This window comes from Emys orbicularis, chromosome 6, assembly GCF_028017835.1.
Source record: "Emys orbicularis isolate rEmyOrb1 chromosome 6, rEmyOrb1.hap1, whole genome shotgun sequence".
Lineage (NCBI taxonomy): Eukaryota > Metazoa > Chordata > Testudines > Emydidae > Emys > Emys orbicularis.
The window spans coordinates 15,503,916-15,531,696 of NC_088688.1; the positions used below are offsets into that span (position 1 = coordinate 15,503,916).

Here is a 27,781-nt window from a genome sequence, read left to right on the forward strand (position 1 = left end):
TGTCTACACTGGCAACGTTAAAGTGCTGCCACGGCAGCGCTTTAATGTGGCTTGTGTAGTTGTGGCACAGCGCTGAGAGAGAGCTCTCCCAGCGCTCCAAGAAAAACAACTCCATGAGGGGCGTGGCTCCCAGAGCTGGTGCACTGTCTATACTGGCACGTTACTGCGCTGAAAGTTGCAACGCTCAGGGAGGTGGTTTTTTACACCCCTGAGCAAGAAAGTTGCAGCGCTGTAAAGTGCCAGTGTAGACAAGCCCTCACTCTCTCCTGGGGAAGCTGCTCTACTTGGTATAAACAATTAAATACTCATTAAGCCAGAGAGCAAGAGAATGACTGCAACCTGGTAGTTCAGGCACTAATCTGGGAGGGACGACAGCCAAGTTCCAGTCCTTCCTCCCACATCCTGGGCGAGTGCCCTAACCACTGGGCTATTGAGTTAATGGTGGGTAGGAGACAACCACCCCTTGTGAAATGTGCCCATATCCCTTGTGAATCTCACCCTTTGTTTCCAAATTTCCTTAACTTTTATTAAAACCAGTTTAAAAGGCCCGAACATGATTTTATTATTATTATTTTTCAGAACTGCCAGTGAACCAAACAAATCCATTATTTCTCACTCTTATTATGAGCCATTATCCAGATTGAGTGACTCTTATATTACGCTAATCACTATTCATACACAGTATTTTGTTTGGACAATCCAGAATTTTGTTTTGCTTTGTTGAACTGGCTTTTTAATCTGTTAGCACCTTGTCTGGTATTTATGTTTTTATTTTTTTGGAATTTATTTTGTGTTTCTATTTCTGTAATGACTTCTTATAGCACAAGGAGTTTCTTCCATTGATGAGTAATTTCCAGTAAGAAATAGCCTTTTTAAAAAGCAAAGATTGGGGAGAGGACCAAGATAGGCAGTTTATTGCCCAAAATTGATGGATATCATTCCTTGCAGGTTTTTATATTCGGCTTGGTCTCGTCTCTAGTTTAATATTAGTAGCGGGCCAGATTCTGTTCTCAATTATTACAGCATAATTCCAGTCCAGAATCCTATTAAAATCAATGCATTTAATCTACAGTAGCTAAAGTTCATTTCAACTCAGTTATTTTGGATTTATACCAGTGTAACTGACCCAGAATCTGGCCCAGAGACTTCAGCAAAAGCGTTACAGTAACAGAGACTGAGTAAAAGTTGCTGCCTGACCATGTGAAAAGATTGACAGGATAGAATATTCTTCTTACGAGAAGCCACTCTCCTTTTAATTTAATGACGTCAAAGCATCAGAAATAGAATTTCTACTTTAAAAAAATCACTGTGGCTCAAAGCAATAGTTAGAATACCATCCATACAAGTTGCAGTTACACACATGTTACAACACTGGACGAGTCTTCATAAGGCATAAATAAGACCCCAACTGTAGTAGACAACCACCCTAGGGGGGGTGAGGGGGGGGGGAAAGAGAGGAGGAGAGGAAGCTTTCCTGACAGCTTTTTCCCTTATGCAGTGTTGTTGTAGCCATGTTGGTCCTTTTTCCCTTGACTAAGCAAAGCTTTTCCCTTGCCATCATTCACAAAACTGAGAAGAATCAGCCCATTCAGTAAATTCATACTGTGGGAATGCTGACTTTAATGGACTATTCATAAGAAAGACGTCGAATGAAAAGCTACATATAATTTATTGTACCAATTTTAAAAACATACCATATTAAGGCAACATAAGCGTTGTTCATTTTATGTCTTTCCATTAAAGAATCATGCACACTATTCTTCAACCAGCCATTTCTAAAACTCAAGGGAAAGAACAAAGTGGAACAGTAAATTCTAAGCATATGATTTTCAGCAAGTTCTGCGTTAATTAATTCTGTTTTAGGTTTCCATCATGAAAGCATTGTAACTAACAACAGTACTAAAAATAAGGTCACATTCCCCTCAGCAATGCACTGCTCTGCCTGACTTGAGAGCAAGGCTCACACATCACATGTCACGTCCCATGGCTCTTGGCCTAAAACCAGGCAAAGCTAGATAAAGGCCTACAGATTGTTAACAGTTTTTCTGCATACAAAAACATTATTTAGGCTGAAAAGTCAAGCAACTGAAAGTTAGGAAATGCCAAATTTATGCAACCTTAATTCAGCCTCCTTGTGTGTCCATCCTGTGAACTGAATGAGCCAGGAGTCCGTTAGGAAAAAGTCACATGTGATCATGTAATTAAAGACTATCATGATGTATATGGACAAGGAGGCTGAAACAAGGGGAATTTCATGGGATAAAGAAAAGGCACTTCTGTAGCCTGAGGAGAGTCCACCTGATGAATACCCACAGCCTGATTACAAACAGAGGTATCAGAGCTCCTCAAAAATAAGGATGCAGAATGCTCTATAATGGAAAGTGTTGGGCAACCTAACAGAGGTCTCTATTTGCTCCCCCTATAATACCACATACACATGCAGTGCCCACCTTCCATCACCCATAAACTCTGCTGAGGTCCCACTGGCAAATAGTATAGAGTGAGTCACACATTTGCCCCTGCTGCTTATCACTCATGCCAAAGGGGCTGCAGGTAGCGAGCAGTTTCCCTTTCAGCTCCTTCTTCTGGCTATTACACACTTGTCTCCTTGGCACTACATACCTATCTCATAGAACTGGAAGGGACCCCGAAAGGTCATCAAGTCCAGCCCCCTGCCTTCACTAGCAGGACCAAGTACTGATTTTTGCCCCAGATCCTTAAGTGGCCCCCTCAAGGATTAAACTCACAACCCTGGGTTTAGCAGGCCAATGCTCAAACCACCAAGCAATCCCTCCCCCCTAAGAACCCCATCATAACAATCAAAGGTACACATAATATTTCTTAAAGCAACACCGATATCACCCACTTTCTTCACAGATGGCATGTTGCATCACCCGTGGTGTGCTTCCTCCTATGTCTAAGGGGCAAAAAGCACACATAGCTGGTGGGGGGGAGGAGGAGGAAGCCACTGTAGCAGGTAACAGATAAGAGCTTGTTGGCCCCAACACCCAGGAAGTTTCAGAGGTCAGGAAGAGAGAAGAGATCTCCCCTTAAGCTTCCCCATTCCTGACACTACTAGCTAGAGGACTAAACCTAAAAAAGCCAAAGCTAACATCACATATACGTCCTCATGGGAGATGGCATCCACCTTAACTTTGTAAGCGCTTGCCCAATTTAACCTGACACCACTTATGAAAAACTATCCCCCTGAAGAGTCACCATCAGTTACCTCAACTTAGCATTGATATGTTTTTCATTAAAGCCTGAAAACTAGCATCTACTGATAAACCATCCAATTCTGCAAGAGACTAAAATGAAGAGGTATAATGCTAGAATAAACTAAAAAAAATTCTGCCATGTTTAACAAGTGACAAACCTGACCCCTTCAAGCCATTGTTGAAAATGACTGATGCCCTGGGGTGAACAGGAATAGCCATATTTAATACCTTCTGTAATAAAGCACGGTGAACATCTGATTTCTTAACGAGGTTGACCTTGCATTTTTACAATGAGTGTTGAACTCTTATTTTGCTCATGTGAGTAAGATCATCCAGCTCAGAAACTGGTTCAAGGTGGCATGCAGGGAGCAATGTTTGACACCATTTGTAAAACAGCAGAACTTCTTAGGCACAGCTTAACTAGAAACATTCATGTTTCCCCCTAATTATTAAGCCACATAGAAGACAGTACTATGTCTCTAAAAATACATATCTATTCTAGTTGTCATGCAAGAGCACCATCTAGTGTTCAGTACACTGAATTCTTCACACCAGTTTCCATTCCTGATCTTGATCACTCCAGATTTTGATACAGAACCAAAACACTTACAGGGCCTGACACTGTGACACTCACTCAAGTAAAGGTTGCTGAATAGACCCCAAGAGACAGACCCTCCTCAAGGGGGAAAAAAAAACCCAAACATTTCTCCATCAATCAATATACTGTTTAATATTTTGAAAATATTAAACAATACACTAAAAAGTCACAATATAGTTTTAACACTATGTACATAGCCCTTAATACTTAGCAAACAAGTATGCTTTTCCTCAGTCAATTGCACCAAGAAAGTACAGAAGTGAGTCTGTCAAAACTTTATTCTTCCTTTTCACTACGCTTCCCACCTACCAAACCCTTATGATCATCTGCAAGCAAACCAACCCCTTCATATCCCTCCTTTAGATCCTCCATTAGGCTCCTGGATATTCCCCCATTCAACCCTCCTCTCCACAAAAGACAGAACATTCCCTTATCTTTCTAGATAAGAGCACAATGACGTGCCTTCAGGATGCTAATTCCCTCCATTTTTCTCATTGAACATCCACTTGCAGACCAACTCCCACATACCAAATACCTTTGAGATGATCCATCTCCCAGTTGGCTGAACTGTCACCTACACCCAGGCACGAGGCTCAGTCCACCTGCCAACTGTAAGAAACCCAACTGAAAATTCCAAATAGTCACCCCATACCTGTCTTATACCTAGGGTGACCAGATAGCAAGTGTAAAAATTCAGGACGGGGATGGGGGGTAATAGGTGCCTGTATAAGAAAAAGCCCCCAAAATCAGGACTGTCCCTATAAAATCGGGACATCTGGTCACCCTACTTATACCCAGTCCTTGGAACATCAAGTTTACAGCCAACCACCACCTAGAAGCTATGGTAAATAAGGGTTGGACTGATGTAACATCATATCCATATTTTACTAACATTTCTAATGTAATATCTTCCCATCTTTATTCAGTCTGTCATTCATGTTTAAAACTTAAGATTTTAAGATTAGCAAAACTCTCTCTACAATTCACTTGAAAAATAGCTCCTTATTAATAAAAGTATTTTCAAGATGACAGAAAAAATTAGTCCAGAATGGATACAGCACGTTTTCAGTGAAAACATGTAAAAGCTAAATGTGTCATCTTAGACTACAGACAGTTTGGTGAATTCAGCATAGCCAATAAAATAGTTTGGATGTAGTTGCTTCAGATCACTAAAGAATGCATGACTTCTTCATAGCAGACAATGCTTCCACTAATTAAGAGAGAGCCTGCTATCTTCAAACTCAGCAACAGAGAAATCAGGGACAGAGCAATGCTTGGCAAGACCAAGTCAAGTGAACAGCCCTTTGGGTGACCACGAGAGTTGAGCCAAGACTGAGGTTAGGACAAGGAAACGTGCAACTATGGGGGACTGGATGGATCATCAACATGGAAGTTACCGAGAATATGCATGTGAGATTGTGATGCGAGGAATAGAGAGACAGGAACCAAAAATAAGAGGACCAGTGGGCAGAGGTGGGTGGACAGAAGATGACAGCAACATGGAGAGGTGAGTCAGAGGCAGTGCTGTTCAAAAGGAGAAAGAGTGAGAACCAAGAGGAGGAAGGGGTTGGAAGCAGCAAGTCTGATCCAGTATAGGCAATGTGAGAGAAGGACAGGCCTTCATAAGAAGGAAGCTGTAGAGGCAGTGTCAGACAAAACAAAAGGGATCCAGGTCTCAGAGAGTCAGGAACTGGAGGGAGAAAGATAAGACGACGTCATCGATAATGGAGATCTCTTTAGAGATGGAGCAGGCATTCCAGAGACAGCAAGAGAAAGGGAAGAGGAAGTGGGAAGATGAGCATGAGGTTAGGAAAGGTGACATGAGAGGGGAAGAGATGGTGATGGGGAAAGATGTGGGAGGTAGAAAGGGTGGAGTTGTGGCAAATGTCATCAGCGGAAAGGAGGTGGAGGCCAAGAAGGCTCTGAATGTGGTATCTGGATTTGAGCTGGTGGGAGGAATGTGGGAGGGGTGTAGGTAGAACTCTTGGGAACTTTAGTGGGATGATGATAACAAGGATGAAGAGCCTGTGGGAGGGGATGGAGGAGGGCAGATGCAATTATGCAGAAGATGAGTATAGTGAGAGCCTTGGTTAAGTGGCAGATGGACAAAGTTACCCCAAAAAAGTTTGAAAAATACTGCACAAATTCCCACTGCTAGGTAGCTAGACTGTATTACCCCAGAAACGGGAGAAGAGGCAGTCAGGCTGCACCATTGTTCTGTGAGGCTGACCCATAGCTTTCAGGCCCTCCTCTCAGCCTTAAAGTGATATAAAGTAAGACACCGTCAAGGAGAATCTAGACCACATGCATCCTATCTTGGGTGCATCGTTATTAAAACCTGCCAAGAAGAAAAGCCAAATTTATGACACTGCACTAATAATCTACCCAGATTAATCATTACTGAGGAAAAAGCAAGAACATAAGCATGGCCATACTGGGTCAGACCAATGGTCCATCTAGCCCATTATCCTGTCTTCCAGCAGTGGCAAATGCCAGGTGCCCCAGAGGGAATGAACAGAACAGGTAATCATCAAGTGATCCATCCCCAGTCACCCATTCCCAGCTCCTAGCAAACAGAGGCTAGGGACACTATTCCAGCCCATCCTGGCTAATAGCCATTGATGGACCTATCTATTAATTTATTTAGTGCTTTTTTGAATCCTGTTATAGTCTTGGCCTTCACAACATCCTCTGGCAAAGAGTTCCACAGCTTAACTGTGTGTTGTATGAAGAAATAGTTCCTTTTGTTTGTTTTAAACCTATTAATTTCATGTGGTGCCCCCTAGTTCTTGTTTTATGAGAAGGAGTAAATAACACTTTCTTATTTACTTTCTTCATACCAGTCATGATTTTATAGACCTCTATTATATCACCCCTCAATCATCTCTTTTCCAAGCTGAAAAGTCTCAGTATTATTAAGCTCTCCTCATATGGAAGCTGTTCCATAAACCAAATCACTTTTTTTTGCCCTTTTCTGTACCTTTTCGAATTCCAATGTATCTTTTTTGAGATGGGCAGATCTGCATGCAATATTTAAGATGTGGGCATATCATGGATTTATATAGAGGCAATATGAAATTTTCTGCCTTCTTATTTATCCCTTTCTTAATGATTCCCAACATTGTTAGATTTTTTGACTGCCGCTGCACATTGAGTGGATGTTTTCAGAAAACTATGCTCAATGAATCCAAGATCTTTCTTAACTGGTAACAGCTAATTTAGACCCCATCATTTTATATGTATAGTTGGGATTATGTTTTCCAATGTGCATTATTTTTCATTTATCGACATTGAATTTCATCTGCCAATTTGTTACCAAGTCACCCAGTTTTGTGAGATCCCTTTGTAACTCTTCAGTCTGCTTTGGATTTAACTATCTTGAGTAGTTCTGTATCATCTGCAAATTTTGCAACCTCACTGTTTACCCCTTTTCCCAGATCATTTATGAATATGTTGAACAGTACTGATACTGATACAGACACCTGGGGGACACTACTATTGACCTCTCTCCATTCTGAAAACTGACCGTTTATTCCTACCCTTTATTTCCTATCTTTTAACCAGTTACTGATCTAGGAGAAGACCTTTCCTCTTATCCCATGACAGCTTACATTGCTTAAGAGCCTTGGGTAAGGGACCTTGTCAAAAGCTTTCTGAAAATTTAAGTATACTATATCCACTGGATCCCCCTTGTCCACATTCTTGTTGACCCCCTCAAAGAATTCTAGTAGATTAGTGAGGCATGATTTCCCTTTACAAAAACCTTGTTGACTCTTCCCCAACAAATCGCGTTCATCTAGGTGTCTGATAATTCTGTTCTTCTCTATAGTTTCAATCAATTTGCCTGGTTCTGAAGGTAGGTTTACCAGCCTGTAAGTGCCGGGATCACCTTTGGAACCTTTTAAAAAAAAAAAGGTCACATTAGCTATCCTCCAGTCATCTGGTTCAGAAGCTGATTTAAGTGATAGGTTACATACCACAGTTAGTAGTTCTGCAATTTCACATTTGAGTTCCTTCAGAACTCTTGGATGAATACCATCAGGTCCTGGTGACTTATTTCTGTTTAATTTATCAATTTGTTCCAAAACCTCCTCTAATGACACCTCAATCCGCAGCAGTTCCTCAGATATGTCACCCAAAAAGAATGGCTCAGGTTTGGGAATTTCCCTCACATCCTCAGCCGTGAAGACCGATGCAAAGAATTCATTTAGTTTCTCCGCAATGGCCTTATCGTCCTCAAGTGCTCCTTTAGCATATCGATTGTCCAGTGGTACCACTGGTTGCTTAGCAGGTTCCTGCTTCTGATGTACTTAAAAAAAAATTTTTTTGCTGTAACTTTTTGAGTCTTTGGCTAGCTGTTCTTCTAATTCTTTTCTGCCCTTCCTAATTATATTTTTACACGTCACTTGCCAGAGTTTATGCTCCTTTCTATTTTCCCCAAAAGGATTTAACTTCCACTTTAACGGCTTCTATTACTTTGTTGTTTAGCCACAGTGGCACTTTTTGCTCCTCTCATTATGTTTTCTAATTTGGGGTATACATTTAAATTGAGCCTCTATTATGGTGTCTTTAAAAAGTTTCCATGCAGCTTGCAGGGATTTCACCTTTGCCACTGTAACTTTTAATTTCTGTTTCACTAACTTCCTCATTTTTGTGTAGTTCCCCTTCTGAAGTTAAATGCTACTGTGGTGGGCTGCATTGGTTTCCCTTTCCTTTCCCCCCACCCTCCCACACACAGGGATATTAAATTTTATTACATTATGGTCACTATTACCAAGCAGTTTAGCTATATTCACCTCTTGGACTAGATCCTGTGCTCCACTTAGGATTAAATCAAGAATTGCCTCTCCTCTTGTGGGTTCCAGGACTATCTACTCCATGAAGGCATCATTTAAGGTGTCGAGAAACTTTATCTCTGCATCCCGTCCTGAGGTGACATGTACCAGGTCAATATGGGGATAGTTGAAATCCCCCATTATTATTGATTTTTTAATTTTTATACCCTCTCTAATCAACCTGAAGATTTCAGTCACTATCACCATCTTCGTTAGGTGGTCAGTAGTATATCCCTTCTGCTATATTCTCATTATTCAAGCATGGAATTACTATCCATAGATTCTGTGGTACAGTTTGGTTCATTTAAGATTTTTACTTCATTTGACTCTACGCTTTCTTTCACATATAGTGCCGCTCCCCCACCCAGCACGACCTGTTCTGTCCTTCTGATACATTTTGTACCCTGGTATTACTGTGTCCCATTGATTATCCTTATTCCACCAAGTTTCTGTGATGCCTATTATATCAATTTCCTCATTTAATACAAGGCACTCAAGTTCACCCATCTTCATATTTAGACTTTTTATATACACATTTGTATATAAGCACAAGGAGTTTATAGAAATAAGCAGAAAAGCCTGAAATAAGATTGTGTTCCACTGGACTGAGTATGACAGGGAACTGGCTTTGGAAGCTACTCGAACATCTTCTCTTCTGCAGAAAGAAGCCAGGAAAGTGTCTGATCAATGGTATGATTGAGATGGAGTTAGACAGCTCGTGACAAGATCTTTTATATTTGTGGAGATGAGACAATCCTTTCAGTTGCATTGGTAAAAACATGCTTAAAAATAGGCAGAAAGAAATGGACAGAAGACAAAAAGCAATTGGCCTTGTGTTGGGGACTAAATGTGAACTCAAAGGGCTGGATTCACTTTCAATACTACTTCTATGATTCTCCACAAGTCTGATATGGGAGTAGTGAAGAACAGCAGAGCCAAGCTTTGTACTGTTACCCTAAAGCCAGGATAGACTTTTTGCCCTGTTCCCAGTTGTCCAGCAAAAAAATTTCAAACTTCAAAATGCCACTAAAGATAAAAATAATAAAATATTTTTCATGATTAAGTGCTAGGAAACAACTGTGATGAATACTCCCTTTGTACTCACACCCTACACCAGAGGTGGCCAACCTGTGGTTCCGGAGCCACATGTGGCTCTTCAGAAGTTAATATGAGAATCCTTGTATAGGCACCGACTCCGGGGCCGGAGCTACACACACCCACTTTCCACTGTGCCGGGGGTGCTCACTGCTCAACCCCTGGCCCTGCCACAGGCTCTGTCCCCACTCCACCCCTTCCTGCCCCCTCCCCAAGCCTGCAGTGCGCTCGCTCCTCCCCTCTCCCCCCCAGAGCCTCCTGCATGCCACAAAACAGCTGATCGGGGAAGAGGGAGGGAGGCACTGATCGGCAGGACTGCCAGTGGGTGGGATGCGCTGGGGGGGGGGGGGGGGGAGAGAAACTGATAGGGGGCTGCTGATGTATTACTGTGGCTCTTTGGCAATGTAGATTGGTAAATTCTGGCTCCTTCTTAGGCTCAGGTTGGCCACCCCTGCCCTAAACACTATTGTAATAATCTTTATACAAAGTATGTCCTGTGAGGTATCATTTGAAAACTCATAATTTGCTGATCAGTATTGTCCTGATAAAATGTGCATGACAACACTGTTTCAGATTCCACTTTATGATGTTATTAACACACGTTCCAAACACCCCAGCCCTGCCCAAAGTCAGGTTTGTCCTAAACAAAAGAAGGAATGTGTGCTTGTCTTAATTTGCATTTAAGAAGTAAACAAAGTCATCAAGCAGGGAGGGAAAACAAAGGAAGCTCAAATAAGGGGGGGAGGGGGGGAGAACAGCAGGGAATATCCTTCCACATAGATTCTTTGTCTCCTGGTCCTCAGCGGGAAATGATTTTCAAGGGGTGGACTGAAATTAGTAAAAGGAAGAATAAATACCACAAGAGACCCTCCCCGCCCCCATTCTTTCTGACATTGCATTTACTGCACCTGAAAAAACAAAGGAAGCAGCTGTTGGACTCTGAGGCAGGGGTCCTGACCTAAAGAGTTTGGTCAGTAAGACTGCTGAAAGCATGTGGTGAGAAAACTTTGTTTTGAATCCAATGTAATTTGTTAAATTAGGCACCAGTAAGCATTCTCTCTCTATTTTTCTTGTAATCATTTCTGACTTCTATGCCTCATTATTTGTAGTCACTTAAAATCTCCCTCTTTGTAGTTAATTTCTTTTACAGTTTTATCTAATCCAGTATGTTCAAGTTAAAGTGTCTGGGTAACTCCATTTGGGGTAACAAGTTGTGTGCATATTATTCCCTTGAATGAATAACAGACTCAATTGGGGAAACTTTTGGGATAGGGGGAGCCTAAACAGGAAGGATGGGCTCCACCTAAACCAAAGTGGAACCAGACGGCTGACACTTAAAAACTGCTCTGCAACCTTTTTAATGTTAAACGAGGAGATGGAGGAAAGCCGACTGCTGCAGAGGAGCATGTGGATGGGACAGAGACTTCTCTTAGGGGAGAGTCTATTGATAGCGATTCTCTAGGTTCTAGTCAGGAGCAGAAGATGGAGGAGGATAATGTAAGGGCCAGATCAGATGAGAAACATTCACATAAAGAATCGGACACTTCAGAAAAGGGCAGACAAATAAACAGTGACAAGTTTTTAAAGTGCTGGTACACAAATGCTAGAAGTCTAAATAATAAGATGGGTGAACTAGAGTGCCTTGTGATACAGGAGGATATTGATATAATAGGCATCACAGAAACCTGGTGGACTGAGGACAATCAATGGGACACAATCATTCGGGGTACAAAATATATCGGAAGGACAGAACAGGTCGTGTGGGGGGTGGGGGAGGCACTATATGTGAAAGAAAATGTAGAATCAAATGAAGTAAAAATCTTAAGTGAATCCACATGTTCCATAGAATCTCTATGGATAGTAATTTCATGCTCTAATAAGATATAACATTAGGAATCTATTATCGACCACCTGACCAGGACAGTGATAGTGATGGTGAAATGCTAAGGGAAATTAGAGAGACTATCAAAATTAAGAACTCAATAATAGTGGGGGATTTCAATTATCCCCATATTGGCTGGGAACATGTCACCTCAGGACGAAATGCAGAGACAAAATTTCTCAATACTTTAAATGACTGCTTCTTGGCGCAGCTGGTACGGGAACCCACAAGGGGAGAGGCAACTCTAGATTTAGTCCTGAGTGGAGCGCAGGAGCTGGTCCAAGAGGTAACTATAACAGGACCACTTGGAAATAGTGACCATAATATAACAACATTTAACATCCCTGTAGTGGGAAGAACATCTCAACAGCCCAACACTGTGGCATTTAATTTCAAAAAGGGGAACTATGCAAAAATGAGGAGGTTAGTTAAACAGAAATTAAAAGGTACAGTGACTAAAGTGAAATCCCTGCAAGCTGCATGGGCGCTTTTTAAAGACACCATAATAGAGGCCCAATTTAAATGTATACACCAAATTAAGAAACACAGTAAAAACTAAAAAAGAGCCACCGTGGCTTAACAACCATGTAAAAGAAGCAGTGAGAGATAAAAAGACTTCCTTTAAAAAATGGAAGTCAAATCCTAGTGAGGTAAATAGAAAGGAGCATAAACACTGCCAAATTAAGTGTAAAAATGTAATAAGAAAAGCCAAAGAGAGTTTGAAGAACAGCTAGCCAAAAACTCAAAAGGTAATAAAATGTTTTTTAAGTACATCAGAAGCAGGAAGTCTGCTAAACAACCAGTGTGGCCCCTCGATGATCGAGATACAAAAGGAGCGCTTAAAGACGATAAAGCCATTGCGGAGAAACTAAATGGATTCTTTGCTTCAGTATTCACGACTGAGGATGTTAGGGAGATTCCCAAACCTGAGCCGGCTTTTGTAGGTGACAAATCTGAGGAACTGTCACAGATTGAAGTGTCACTAGAGGAGGTTTTGGAATTAACTGATAAACTTAACATTAACAAGTTACCGGGACCGGATGGCATTCACCCAAGAGTTCTGAAAGAACTCAAATGTGAAGTTGCGGAACTATTAACTAGGGTTTGTAACCTGTCCTTTAAATCGGCCTCTGTACCCAGTGACTGGAAGATAGCTAATGTAACGCCAATATTTAAAAAGGGCTCTAGAGGTGATCCCGGCAATTACAGACCGGTAAGTCTAACGTCGGTACTGGGCAAATTAGTCGAAACAATAGTAAAAAATAAAATTGTCAGACACATAGAAGGACATAAATTGTTGGGCAAAAGTCAACATGGTTTCTGTAAAGGGAAATCGTGTCTTACTAATCTATTAGAGTTCTTTGAAGGGGTCAACAAACATGTGGACAAGGGGGATCCAGTGGACAAAGTGTACTTAGATTTCCAGAAAGCCTTTGACAAGGTCCCTCACCAAAGGCTCTTATGTAAATTAAGTTGTCATGGGATAAGAGGGAAGGTCCTTTCATGGATTGAGAACTGGTTAAAAGACAGGGAACAAAGGGTAGGAATAAATGGTAAATTCTCAGAACGGAGAGGGGTAACTGGTGGTGTTCCCCAAGGGTCAGTCCTAGGATCAATCCTATTCAACTTATTCATAAATGATCTGGAGAAAGGGGTAAAAAGTGAGGTGGCAAAGTTTGCAGATGATACTAAACTGCTCAAGATAGCTAAGACCAAAGCAGACTATGAACTTCAAAAAGATCTCACAAAACTAAGTGATTGGGCAACAAAATGGCAAATGAAATTTAATGTGGATAAATGTAAAGTAATGCACATTGGAAAAAATAACTCCAACTATACATACAATATGATGGGGGCTAATTTAGCTACAACGAATCAGGAAAAAGATCTTGGAGTCATCGTGGATAGTTCTCTGAAGAGGTCCACGCAGTGTGCAGAGGCGGTCAAAAAAGCAAACAGGATGTTAGGGATCATTAAAAAGGGGATAGAGAATAAGACTGAGAATAGATTATTGCCCTTATATAAATCGATGGTATTCCCACATCTTGAATACTGCATACAGATGTGGTCTCCTCATCTCAAAAAAGATATACTGGCACTAGAAAAGGTTCAGAGAAGGGCAACTAAAATGATTAGGGGTTTGGAACGGGTCCCATATGAGGAGAGATTAAAGAGGCTAGGACTTTTCAGCTTGGAAAAGAGGAGACTAAGGGGGGATATGATAGAGGTATATAAAATCATGAGTGATGTGGAGAAAGTAGATAAGGAAAAGTTATTTACTTATTCCCATAATACAAGAACTAGGGGTCACCAAATGAAATTAATAGGCAGCAGGTTTAAAACAAATAAAAGGAAGTTCTTCTTCACACAGCGCACAGTCAACTTGTGGAACTCCTTGCCTGAGGAGGTTGTGAAGGCTAGGACTATAACAGCGTTTAAAAGAGAACTGGATAAATTCATGAAGGTTAAGTCCGTTAATGGCTATTAGCCAGGATGGGTAAGGAATGGTGTCCCTAGCCTCTGTTTGTCAGAGGGTGGATGGAGATGGATGGCAGGAAGGTGATCACTTGATCATTACCTGTTAGGTTCACTCCCTCTGGGGCACCTGGCATTGGCCACTGTCGGTAGACAGGATACTGGGCTAGATGGACCTTTGGTCTGACCCAGTACAGCCGTTCTTATGTTCTTAGTTATTTGTACTGTCCAGGAGAGAGCTGGGAAGTACAGGACATACATTTCTGGGGGAAAATCTAGGACCAGGGATGTGATGGGGTCACCCTGCAGCATAATCAAGGCTGGTAAGAGCCGAGTTGTGGCTGGCTGGCTGGCTCACACACCCCGACATAGCTGGGAGAGACTTACATGCTGGAGACCATTTGTGAGCAGTCCAGGCTGGAGGCTACAGCAGCAAAGCATTGTAAAAGGCTCCCCCAGGCTACAAGACAGGGGTGACACAGCTACTCATTAGTCTGGATTATATCCTGGAATGTCACAAGAACATAAGCTATAAGGGACCCTATCCAGTAACAAACTTACAGCCCAATCACCTGAGATGCTGAATACCCTCAGCTCCCATTAAATTCAATGGGAGTTTAAGGGGCTCAGCACTGGCAAGATGAACCCCATAACTTCATCATTGCTTTAATTTGCTTGAGCTGAAAGCTATAGGTCCTGCAAAGGGGGCACGATCTGTTGTTCTTCAGCATTTCCAGTGGCCTATTTAGAAAAACAGTGTTATAGACCTATTGCTGACCTTTCTTAGCTGTGAGGAGAATGAAGACTAATTACAGCTGCAATGAGGAAAAGAAGCTGCAAGAATGAGAGAATATGGTGGAACGGTACTCCAACAGCCCATGCTCAGGTGGACTTTCCACATGCCTACCGACTCCCAAAAAGAGAGGAAAAATAAGTCTATTTTGCATTCAGATTTATTTGGCACCATTGCTAATGTATTTGTCATAAATGTTCAGTCTTTCAGCAAGCATCCTCTTACCTGCTTGTTGGGGCAGTAAAGCTAAAAGAAAGCAGCTGATTCCAGAATGGGTCATTCTCAGAGACAGCCTCGGCTCCCGATAATCTTTTTAAGTACTCATTTTCTGGGAGCTCACAAATGCTGCTACTGTTTGCACCCATTTTCTTATTTTGTAAGTTCCTTTTTAAAGCTTCATTCCTTCAACAGAAGCCTACAAAAAAGAAAGAGAGGAAATATTTAAATCCTAACAAAAGGAATACACATTTTTGGCACGTGTAAGGGATATACAGAACTCACCAAACTAGAAACCAATAAATCTCTAGTTCCATAACTACAACAGTTGCTGAAAAGATATAAAACCGAAGAGCACAGGAGCAGGCTGGAATAGTTTGCTTTCAGCAGTTTAGGACAGTAAGATATAGTTAATATCCAAATTTTAAAAAATTGATAGGCATACATTCCAGGCCTTCTCCACTGAATTTTTCATTAGCTGTGGTCAGAGAGAGAACACATTGACACAACAGCTGTAAGCAAAAGGGAAAGTAGCAGGAAATCAACAATTTAAGCAGGCACATTAGTTAGACCACTATTCAAAAATTTAGCATTTTCAAAGTCGTGCACAGGTACTCAGGGTACATCTACACTACACACTATTGGAAGAGATGTACGTGTCTCCACACGCAGCAATGAAAAGCAGTCTGTGATCACATTGCACTGTGCAGCTACCCAAGTCAGTGAAAGTCTCTAGCACAGGAGAGATGGCAGAGAATTGTTTCAGCAGCAACCTGTTGCAGAAGCCTTTCACTGTGGCAAGGAAAGGCTCTGGCAAGGGGGGGGGGAGGGGGTAGTCAAATGGGAAAAGTTTAAAACTTTCCCCACTGCTTCTTCCCTGCCAAAGCCTTTCCCCACTGCCAGAAGCTTTCCCTGCTGTGGGGAAAGTCTCCAGCTACAGGGAGGCAGCAGGGAAAGCGGCAGAGAGGCAGTGGCACACTACACTGCTAAAAATAGCAATATAGATGGGGAGGCATAGCTTGGGCAAGTAGAGAGCTGTGTAGGATATGTACTCGAGTACATACCCACACTCTTTCAGGGTGTCTTTACCTACCTAAGCCATGCCTCACAGTCTACACTGCTATTTATACCCGTGCTAGGGGATACACGCTATGCACCGCCGAAAGCAGCATGCAATGTAGACAATGTAGACCTTGGGTATGTGACTGCCATAGGCAAGAATGGGAATCAGGCAACTAAATTCCTGTGAATCACTGATGATTTTCCCCTTCTCTATGTTCAAAACCACATCAAGGTCACAGATATTATCACTTCTGGGTGAATAATTTAAATCTAGATCAGGTGACAAGCCCCCTAGTGTCATTAATGTCTCATAGCTATTCGCTGACCTATGTGAAATGAGTTGGTTAGCCCTAATCCAGTTGTTAGTGGAAAGATCTAAGACCAAATGTTCATAAAGAATTAACTCATTTTCAGAGGTGATACCTGCAGAACTAGGTAGCAGCACACCGTAGGTTATATGGGCACATTATCATTGGCTGAGCTGTACCTGTTCTGTGTATAAAGGGAGGACTTCATTCTTCCAGACTGCCAATTATGCTTTCACATTTGTAAAAATGTTAACTAATTAATCTACTAGAGGAGTAAGAAACTAGCCAAGTGCAACTGAACCTTAGAATAAGATATTTGGATTAAAAAGGAAACATATGAAGACCCAATAAAAGTAACCTCACCAGTCAGTCAGTCAGTAATCCAAACCATTCTAAGAGCTGAATTAGCACTTAACAAAATACCCCACCCCTATAGACAGCACCTTTCTGCTGAAATTTCATACAATTCCACAAACTGAGCTATATAAGGCTGGGTCCATACTTGGAGAAGAGACTTTCAAGGAACACCTCTGGACAGGTGATGCAGAAAGAGACACTGGCAATCAGTAAGGGCACTCTTTCCTCTGACTCCACATTGAACCAATGACCAGCATACGTTCATGGTGCTCTGTTTTACTGGAGGTGCCATCTTTCAGATGAGATGAAAAACAAGGTCTTAACCTCATTAAAAATCTCATGGATCTTTAATAAGAGTATGCGTGTTAGAATTCAGTTAAGGCACTGCAGGTTAACTCTGATAATTATATTCTGCCTACCTACACTCCCCATGAAGTTTCAAATGGATATGCTATTCTTCATGTCCTGCCCTAAACCAGTGCACTGTTAAATGCCTGCTATGTTTCATTTCAGAAGTGGGTGCACTTCAGGGGTGGTAAAATGATCCCTGTACAGAATGTATAACTATTTACATTTGCAAACTGGTTTGTCATCCTCTGGGTTAAGAGGTGCTATTGTGGAATCCTGCATGCTGGTTGGGTGGCAACAGGGTAAGGGTTTATATGCATAAGTGATAGTAGGAGATGATCAGCATCTTGAATGATTTCACTTAACAGTAATGGGATTTTTATTGTGTTTGTGTGTCACTTGCCCATGAACTTCTCTAAACTATCGCCATGGCAATACCTCTTACTAAGAGACTTTCATTGCTAGAGTAATACTAGTTCTGAAATCGATACAAAGTAAAAGATAAAACAGAAACACCAATTTCTTTCATTTGCAAAGATACTGGCATGGCACATACTGCAGCAGGACAAATGTTCCTTCACTCAAAGAGAGATGCTGCCCACCACACACATAAATAACTGATGGAATATTATATAAGGCTTCCCCAAATACATGAAATAGATGCATGACTCCCTGCAGAAGTAAAAAGGGAATGTCAGTTTCTTCATAAAATTACAATTGTTTAATTTTATTATTTTTTCAAGAAAAAATATAAAAGCAAAAACAATATAATTAACAAGACATTTAAATTAATACAGCAATCATTATTACCAATGTCGGGACAAAGAAATACAAACACAAATCTGTTGCTTTATGCTTTTAGCATCTGGTTTTGTTTGTTTAATGCTGGCCTCCAACCAGCTAACTTATCCTACAAAGGAAGTGTCACACTGGACCAGACCCAAGGTCCCAGCTAGTCCAGTATACTGTCTCCAAAAGTGGTCAGAACCAGATGCCTCAGAGGAAGGTGTAAAAACTCCACAGTAGGCAGACCAGTAAGTAGATCAGGTCCCATCCTGATCTCTAATAGTTAAAGATTGGCTTAAGCCTTTAGCATGAGGTTTAAAATCCCTTCCACAACATTTTTTTTAGCATTACCTATTGAAACTTTGTATATTTGATATCCATATAAATGCAAAGGTAAATAATTTTTCTTCCCATAAATTATAAACATACCAGAGCAATACATGCAAGACCTTTCCACCGTTTTGTATACAAAAATCTGTCCTGCTTCAACAGTCTGTGTACTGGAATCAAGGAGCTGAATTTTCTAGTAGAGCATCCCTCAAATAGCATGTCTTCATTTCCTTCTTTTTTTTAAAAAAAAAATGGAAAGGGTTTTTCTTCTCCTTCACTAAATTTACCTGGGGCTTTTGGTCAGGCCCGCAGCCACTACCATCACCAAACATGCCCAGGCCAATTCTTTCTCCCCCACTTTCCTCTTCCCTCTTAAGCTTTGCTGTTGCTGTTATTACTGGTAAGCACCCTCTTGCAGAGCAGAGGATGCATGGAAGCTTTGCCACAGCAGCAATGTCTTAGAGCAGTGGTGCCCAAACTTTTCCTGTTGTGCCTCCCCTTATCAGTAATGGAATCTGTCTGCGCCCTCACTCCATTACTGCACAGCCAAGGCTTCCTCAGCAGAGGAGATTAGGTTCAAGGCAGAGGTGGGGGTGGAACTGGGGATGGGGGAAGAGCTGGGGATAGAGGTGGAGCTGGCCGGGAGGCAGAGAGGGCATGACGGCAGAGCTGAGCTGCAGGCAGAACAGAGCTGCGGCTGGGGCTTGGCGCAGAGCGGAGCTGAGGGGCTCTCCTTCCTTGCCCTCCATGGGGGTTGCCCGGGCCCTGCCACATGCCCTCCCGAACATTCCTCCACCCACCCCTAGGGGTAGGATATGTACTCATATGTATGCCCCTGGGGGGGCATGCCCCACAGTTTGGGGACCACTGCCTTAGAGCGATCCAGCTGGCCATCAACAAACCAATGAAACTGACTAGGCACAAAGCAAGGAAACTGAAAATAAACGGAGAAAACAAACATTTTCTCTACAATACTTTTCTTCGCATAATTTTAGAGATTACTTGTCGTAAGTACTAATGTTCGCATGGAATTGTGATTTCCAAGTTGATGTGGTCCCTTTGATACCCTAATAAATCTAGCTCATGTAAAGCAGTTTCCCTTTTCAGAGAGATTGTTTCAGGTTGTCTGCAGACTCAGGCAGAGAACACTGCATCCATAAAACTTTAAAAACATGAACTAAATATACATTCACAACTATGAAGGCTACAAGGGGGTAAGGGTATTAATGAAAACGTTGTAACAATCACAAATTAATAGATTCTAAAGGCAGAAGGGACCACTGTGGTCATCTAATTTGCCCTCTTGAATAACACAGGCCACAGGACTTCCCTGAATTAATTCCTGTTTAAAACTAGAGCATATCTTTTCAAAAACCATCCAGTCTTGATTTTAAAATTGCCAACGATGGAGAATCCGCCACAACCCCTTGATAAGTTGTCCCAATGGTTAAAGATTTGCACTTTATTTCCAGTGTGAATTTGTCTAGCTTTAGCTTCTAGCCATTGGATCTTGTTACAGATGCCCCCAGGTTACGCAAACCCAACTTACGCAAATCCACACTTACGTAAAAATTTCCGTAAGCTAGATATAGGAGTTGTTGGTTTTTGGGGGGGTTTTGCGCGTAATGGTCGGGTATACGTTTCCAACTTATGCAAAATTCAAGTTATGCAAGGCGTTCCGGAACGGAAAGCTTGCGTAAGTCGGGGAGCGCCTGTATACTTTTGGCTGATACATTGAAGAGTCGGCCTACTATCAAATTTCTGTTCCCCATGTAGGTACTTAAGTGATTAAGTCACTTCTTAATCTTCCCTTTGTTAAGCTAAATAGATTGCGCTCCTTGGGTCTATCACTATAAGGCATGTTTTCCAATCCTTCAGTCATTCTCGTGGCTCTTCTTTTAACCCTCTCCAATCTATTAAGATCCTTCTTGAATTGTGGACACCAGACATGGACACTGTGTACCCATAGTGGTCACACCAATACCAATCTGAATTTGAGTCTATCATGTAGGCTGTATAATTCCAACATGAAGGCTGGATCTAGCCTCCAAGTCACGTGTTTTGACACAATTGTATTGGCATATTAAACATATACTGATTATAAACTAACATTCAATCTAATGCAATACTGGATCAGCACTCTTACACTAGGCTTGCACTTCTACTCAGAGACCTACAAGAATTCAGTCAACTAATGAGGGCAAGACTGAGGGACAAACAGGAACAGCTGATTATTATACATTAGGTGGAAAAGTTCAGGAATGTATGTAAAGATTGCATATAAATTGTATATTTTTGACTATATCTCTTACAATTGAAGTGATGGAAGAAGGGTAAGGGCAGAGATTGTATTGTGTGTTTGTACATCACCTAGAACAGTACCACTGATTGGAGCCTCTGGGCAATGCTGTTATTAATAAGAGACTAACTTTTCCACATTTGAAGTTAATCAGAATTTCAGTTTATACGTAATAAGAAGTGCTTCTTACCTTTGGAACTTGAAGATTGCCAGAATGAGCCAAACGGATGCTCTTTTCCTTTAAACAAGGTAGATTAGAGCTCTACAAAAAATGAGAAAATAAAAGATATCTATATAATACTGTGTATTCAGCAATAATCAAGCAGTTATACTAAGACGTCAAAGTATTGATTCACTAAGTGAGCATATTGGTACTCTGAGAATTATTCTTTATAGAGCACATTTCATCTGGAAACATTATACAGTTAATGAATAACCATTCTATATTCACTAGTGCATTCTATTTTATGATCATATAATCCTAATGCAAACCTTGCCATCAAGTTAGTGGCAGGTTGCAATACAAAGAATTCCCCAGGCAGCAAGGCCCAGAAGAGCATTGTGATTATTCATATTGCAATAGCACCTAGATGCCTTAATCAGGATCCATTGTGTCAGGTACTGCACAAACATGGCCCCTATCCCAAACAGCTAACGAGAGTAGGTCTCACAGAATAGTCTAATTGACTGTCTTCATTTAAACTACTCAGGTGCATAGTTACATGTGTAAGTGCTCGCAGAATCAGGGCCTACGTTTATAGTTCACTGGCTCTCATGAGTCTATTGCATAAAGTTTTAACTTCTTGCCTTTGCCTTCAAGCTTCTGTATAATTGTCCCTGCCTAGATAGCCAATCGAGTCTCATCACACCTTACGCATCCTTGAATCTTCTACTCCACCAACGAGGCCAGCTTTACGCTCCATTTGTCTGCTTCTCACCATAACAATGCTTTATTCACATACACCCCCAAATATGGAATGCCCCTCATTGTGATCCATCAAGTAAAAACTCTCAAGATTCACTATTCCTACTATTCTCACAAGAAGTAAGACAATTATTATTATTAACAAAAAAAAGTCTAAATGAACCAAGGCTAGATGGACCTTTGGACTGACCCGGTACGGCCGTTCTTATGTTCAAGATGGATAAATGCCTCGAGGACTGACTGCATGACCGTATTGCTGTAACCTCTGTCCTTCCTTAACCCAGCCCCTTTGTACACACCCCAACGCCCCTTTCTACACACCCCAACTCACCATATTTTGAAGTTAGACTCTAAAATTCTTCACAAGCAGGGACCACATCGCTTTGTGTGATCGGCAAAGCATCTAGCCCACTTTGGGCATGGTGTGACTTGTTTCATTATCCACAAGTTTTAGTTGCTGTTTTTCTTCCAGTTCTAAAACACTTCCAGATTTTGGAAGTGAAGTCTCTGCAATGACTTACTCTAATTTTTAACTCACTTCGATGCAAGGAATACCAGTATCATTTATGCTGAACAATTTTACAGCCCGGCTCCTTTAAGAGTGAAATGAACTGTCAAGTGACCTGTGCACTACACATAGGCATTAAAGACAAATAAAGTAGGGAGAAGTTTGCAATAGAAAGGGATCTTGGCCATGTAAAGCTTTTACAAGAACACTGTCAGCTGTAAAGCTGTACAATTCAGAGCTTCAGCTTATCTCAAACTATATAGGCTACACTATTTGCTTTCTGCTCACTCCCACGTGCAGCAAACTGGGAAAAGAATTTGCCACAGAAATAACTAGAAGTCACAACCCAAGGTCTATAGCAGCTCATCAGAGCTAAAGGAACCCCCCACCCACCCCAAGTGTCCTTGATGCCACTGCTTTTCCAACCAAGATGTGAATGTCATGGTTCCCCTGATCAGTGTTGTCTGTGGACTTGTCTGACACACTGAACTTGTGCAGTGCTCCACTCTTGCACGTAGGCTGTTTGGTTTGGGTTTTTTTGACGGGGATGGGGGGCTTTTTGGCACCATTAACAAGGAAGAGGGATGCAGGAATCTCAATGAAAACTCTCTTCCCTTAGTAGATGCTGCTAACTTGTGCTAGAGTCCCAGTGGTTCTCAAACTTTTGTACTGGTGACCCCTTTCACATAGCAAACCTCTGAGTGCGACCCCCCTTATATTTTAAAAAAACGTTTTTTATATATTTAACACCATTATAAATGCTGGAGGTAAAGCGGGGTTTGGGGTGGAAGCTGACAGCTCGCAACCCCCCATGTAATAACCTCCCGACCCCCTGAGGGGTCCCAACCCCCAGTTTGAGAACCCCTGTGCTAGACAATCATTACAAACCAACTTCATGCACTTATCCAGCAGTAGCAGGAGAGGTGGTGAAATGCTGCAAGCGGTGTACAGTAACTCCTCCGTGGTCCCAGTTAACATTGCGTTGCTGATCAATTAGGGAACATGCTTGTTTAAAGTTGTGCAATGCTCCCTTCTAACATCATTTGGCAGCCGCCTGGTTTGTCCACTGCTTGCAGGAAGAGCAGCCCGTTGGAGCTAGCTGGTGGAGGCTTGGAACCAGGGTGGACCAGCAGCCCCCCCATCAGCTCCCCGCTCCCCTAAGTTCCCTGTGCAGCAGCTGCCTGCAGTTCAGCTGTGTCCCTCCCCCCACTGCCATGTGCTGCTCCTGCCCTCTGCCTTGGAGCTGCTCCCCGAGACTCCTGCTTGCTGTGCGGGGGGGAAGGGAAGAAGAGGGGGGCTAATGTCAGGGTGTCCCCCCCACTCCTGCACCCCGCTTACCCCATCATCCACAGAGCGGGGGGGACACAGGACAGGGCTTTGCTGGCAGCAGCTGTGGTCTCAGCAAGCTGATCTAATCTAACAAGGCAGTGTACTTAAAAGGGAAATGCGCATATTTCCCTCTCCCCTCCCTCTATTCCTGCTGCCTTGTAGAGTGTCAGAGTTAACCCTTGAGGGCTCAGCCAATTGCTCAGTAAGGCATTCCCTGGGAAATATCCCACCCTCTGACTCCTCCTGCACCTCAACCAAGCTTCACAATCATCATCACTGTGTACCAGTATTAAATTGTATATATATATATATACACACACACACACACACACACAATATATATATTATATAGTCTTTTGTCTGGTGAAAAAAAATTCCTTGGAACCTAACCCCCTCATTTACATTAATTCTTATGGGGAAATTGGATTCGCTTAACATCGTTTCACTTAAAGTCGCATTTTTTAGGAACATAACTATAACATTAAGGCCTTGGCTACACTGGCAATTCACAGCGCTGCACTTGCTGCGCTCAGGGGTGTGAAAAAACACCCCCCCTGAGCGCAGCGAGTGCAGCGCTGTAAAGCGCCAGTGTAATCAGCGCCTGCAGCGCTGCACACTCCCTTGCAGCGCTGCAAGCTATTCCCCTCGGGCCTTGGCTACACTCGCGGATTCACAGCGCTGCCGTGGCAGCGCTGTGAAGCGCGAGTGTAGTCGCGCTGCCAGCGCTGCGAGAGCTCTCTCGCAGCGCTGCAAGTACTCCACCTCTCCGAGGGGAATAGCTTGCAGCGCTGCGAGGGAGCGTGCAGCGCTGGAGGCGCTGATTACACTGGCGCTTTACAGCGCTGCACTCGCTGCGCTCAGGGGGGGTGTTTTTTCACACCCCTGAGCGCAGCAAGTGCAGCGCTGTGAATTGCCAGTGTAGCCAAGGCCTCGGAGAGGTGGAGTACTTGCAGCGCTGCGAGAGAGCTCTCGCAGCGCTGGCGGTGCGACTACACTCGCGCTTCACAGCGCTGCCGCGGCAGCGCTGTGAATCCGCGAGTGTAGCCAAGGCCTTAGTGAGGAGTTACTGTAGTTAGGGGTTGCCTTCTGTGCAACTATCAGGGTGGATTTGATTTAAATCATGATTTAAATAACTAGTCAGGAAGATTCGATTTAATGATGGATTTCTACATAAAAAGGGCATTCTTGTTGGTTGTTATAACCTTAATACGTATTCTTCACAACTCAGAGATAGATAAGACCCAAACTGGGTCTCTTTTACCGCCTGCTGCCATTATAGGTTTTCCCTTTTAAGTGAGAAAATGGTATGGTAAATCTCAAATCAATGAAGGCTACACTCAGAAAGACCCTCAAGACTTCTGGAATATGCTGCTCAAACAGTTTCATTTTTGTTTCTACTGCCTGTCCCCTCCCTTCTCACATTTATCTCCAGACTTCTTTTCCTTGTCCCAATCTATTCCGCCCCCAACAATCTTCTATTCATTGAACTTTTTGAAACTGAACTTTTAGAAAGAGGTAAGGGATTGACTCTGTGTACACAAATTTGAAGAGGGACAACAGGGTTGAGGTCTGTTATTTCTCAACTCTATATATTATTTATTTATTTGAAACATTTTTGCTGTTAACAAGCATGTTATCTCTGGAAACACAAATCCACAGTTTGAGAACTGCAAAACTAAGCATCTCTGATGGTATCTTCTAGACTTAGCACTGAGTCCCATTGGGTAGATAGAAAGATTAACCTAAATAATCTATACAGAAGCCCCTGGAACCACATAACATTGGGTCCCTAATCCATAAACTATTGGAACTCACTTACAAAACTTTTCTTAAACATTACATGAATATTGTCTCCTACTATAGAATTAGAATTTATAATCCCTATTCCATGATGAGATATCTTTGAGCTATAAGGTATCTTCATTAAAACTATCTTTAGATAGGTTTTTTCCTCAAAAAGCATTTTATCAAATAAATCCGATTGAAAAAAAAAAAAATCATTGATTTTTATCCACCCTGGCAACTGTCATGATTGTCTTGTCCACATTTCAGTTTCTGTTCCTATTAATTCAATAGGCCTCCAGGGACTTTTCCCATTTTACCTGTGCAACAGTTCAACTAATGCTTTGGCAGCACAGAATATTCCCATGCTCCATTAGCCCTTTGAACAAGCAGCCCCTTTCACCACAATATCCTAATGAGCTGAAAACCAATGGTCACCAACCCATCAATCGTGATCAACTGGTCGATCCTGGAGCCTCTGCCAGTCGACTGCAATCTCCGCGGCCGGCAGCACAGCGGGGCGCAGGCAGGCTGCCTGCCTGCCATGGCCCCAGGCCGCTCCCAGAAGTGGCTGGCTGCTGGCACGTCTCTGTGGCCCCTGGGAGAAGGGGAAGGGGTGAGGCAGTACCGCACACGGTCCCCACCCCCAGCACCGTCCCCGCAGCTCCCATTGGCCGGGAACCATCTCTGTGGCCCCTGGAGAGGAGGGGACAATGGGTCTGCTCGATAATGATCCAAAGCAGTGTGGACCGATGCACATTCATTTTCATTATCTGAGTCAGATGCCACTAGCAGAAAGTTGATTTTCTTTTTTGGTGGTTGGGGTTCTGAAGTTTCCACATTGCAGTGTTGCTCTTTTAACTCTTCTGAAAGCATTTTCTACACCTCCTCCCTCTCAGATTTTGGAAGGCACTTCAGATTCTTAAACCTTGGGTCAAGTGCTGTAGCTATTCTTAAAAATCTCACAGTGGTACCTTCTTTGCGTTTTGTCAAATCTGCAGTGAAAGTGTTCTCAAAACGAAAAACATGTGCTGGGTCATCATCAGAGACTGCTATAACATGAAATATATGGCAGAATGCGGGTAAAACAGAGCAGGAGACATGCAATTCTCCACCAAGAAGTTCAGTCACAAATTTAATTAACACTTTTTTTTTTAAACGAGCATCAACAACATGGAAGCATGTCCTCTGGAATGGTGGCCAAAGCATGAAGGGGCATACGAATGTTTAGCATATCTGGCACGTAAATACCTTGCAATGCCGGCTACAAAAGTGCCATGTGAAGAACCTGTTCTCACTTTCAGGTGACATTTTAAATAATAAGCGGGCAGCATTATCTCCTGTAAATGTAAACAAGCTTTTCTGAGCGATTGGCTGAACAAGAAATAGCAGGGAGTGGAGTTTTACATTGTTTTGTTTTTGAGTGCAGTTATGTAACAAAAAAAAAAATCTACATTTGTAAATTGCACTTTCACGACAAAGAGATTGCACTACAGTACTTGTATAAGATGAACTGAAAAATACTATTTCTTTTGTTTATCATTTTTACAGTGCAAATATTTGTAATAAAAATAATATAAACTGAGCACTGTACACTTTGTATTCTGTGTTATAAATGAAATCAATATATTTGAAAACGTAGAATAACATCCAAAAATATTTAATAAATTACAATTGGTAGTCTATTGTTTAACAGTGTGATTAAAAGTGCGCTTAATTTTTTTAATCGCGCTTAATTTTTTTGAGTTAATCGCGTGAGTTAACTGCGATTGACAACCGTAATTTAAATCCATGTGTTCCATCCCCTGAACTGAGGACTGACTTTACAGTTTAGGAATATGGTACCCACCCATATAATAGTACTGTGTCTTCATTGTTTATTTTTGTTCAGTAATTGGAAAATAAAAATTTGAGGGCTATCACAATAATAGGGATGACATTTCAAATGCATGAATTTGTCCAATTCTCTTTTCTAGTGATTACCTTAAAAAAAAATCTATTAAAATTATTATTGTTGGAAGCATTCCTCAACATCAGAATGTTTGCTTACTACTGTATGAAAATTCCAGGGCAACTTTGTCCATCTCCTTCTTTACCTACTACACACATGTATCTAGAAATAAATTAAATTTCAAAACATTAACATTTCACTTTAAATTATGATTAAAACCGGCAGCTCCGTATGATATAAATCATGCCAAACCAAGCACTATTTGGCAATCCAAGCAGATTTACCCAGGTTAGAGATGGCGCTTTCCAGAAGAGACTCCCCTTCATACAAAAGCTGTAAGTATACCTCTACCCCGATATAACGCGGTCCTCGGGAGCCAAAAAATCTCACCGCCTTATAGGTGAGACCGCGTTATATTGGGTTTGGGCCGGTACGGTGTATTGGCAAGAGCCGGTATGCCGTGCTGGACTGGACCGGCTTCCCCGGCGGTGATTTAAAGAGCTCAGTGCTCCAGCTGATGTGGGGAGCCCCGGGCCCTTTAAATCACCGCCGGAGATCCAACAGTGGGGCTCGGGCGGTGATTTAAAGGGCACGGGGCTCCCCGCAACGGCTGGAGCCTCTGGCCCTTTAAATCACTGCCTTAGCCCGGCTGCCGGAGCCCCGGCAGGGATTTAAAGGGCCCAG

At 42.2% G+C, this 27,781-nt stretch overlaps 1 protein-coding gene across 3 annotated transcripts in view; it reads right to left on the minus strand.

Annotated features, from left to right (window-relative positions):
- DYM (dymeclin) overlaps nucleotides 1-27,781 on the minus strand; it is a 348,564-nt gene that overhangs the window by 316,121 nt on the left and 4,662 nt on the right. For all 3 annotated transcript variants that reach the window (XM_065405941.1, XM_065405940.1, XM_065405937.1), the window contains exons 2-3: nucleotides 20,793-20,864; nucleotides 15,122-15,311 (exon numbers count right to left, since the gene is read on the minus strand). In XM_065405941.1, the coding sequence (XP_065262013.1) occupies nucleotides 15,122-15,261 (140 nt within the window). In that variant the 5' untranslated portion in view covers nucleotides 15,262-15,311; nucleotides 20,793-20,864. The remainder of the gene's footprint in view (nucleotides 1-15,121; nucleotides 15,312-20,792; nucleotides 20,865-27,781) is intronic.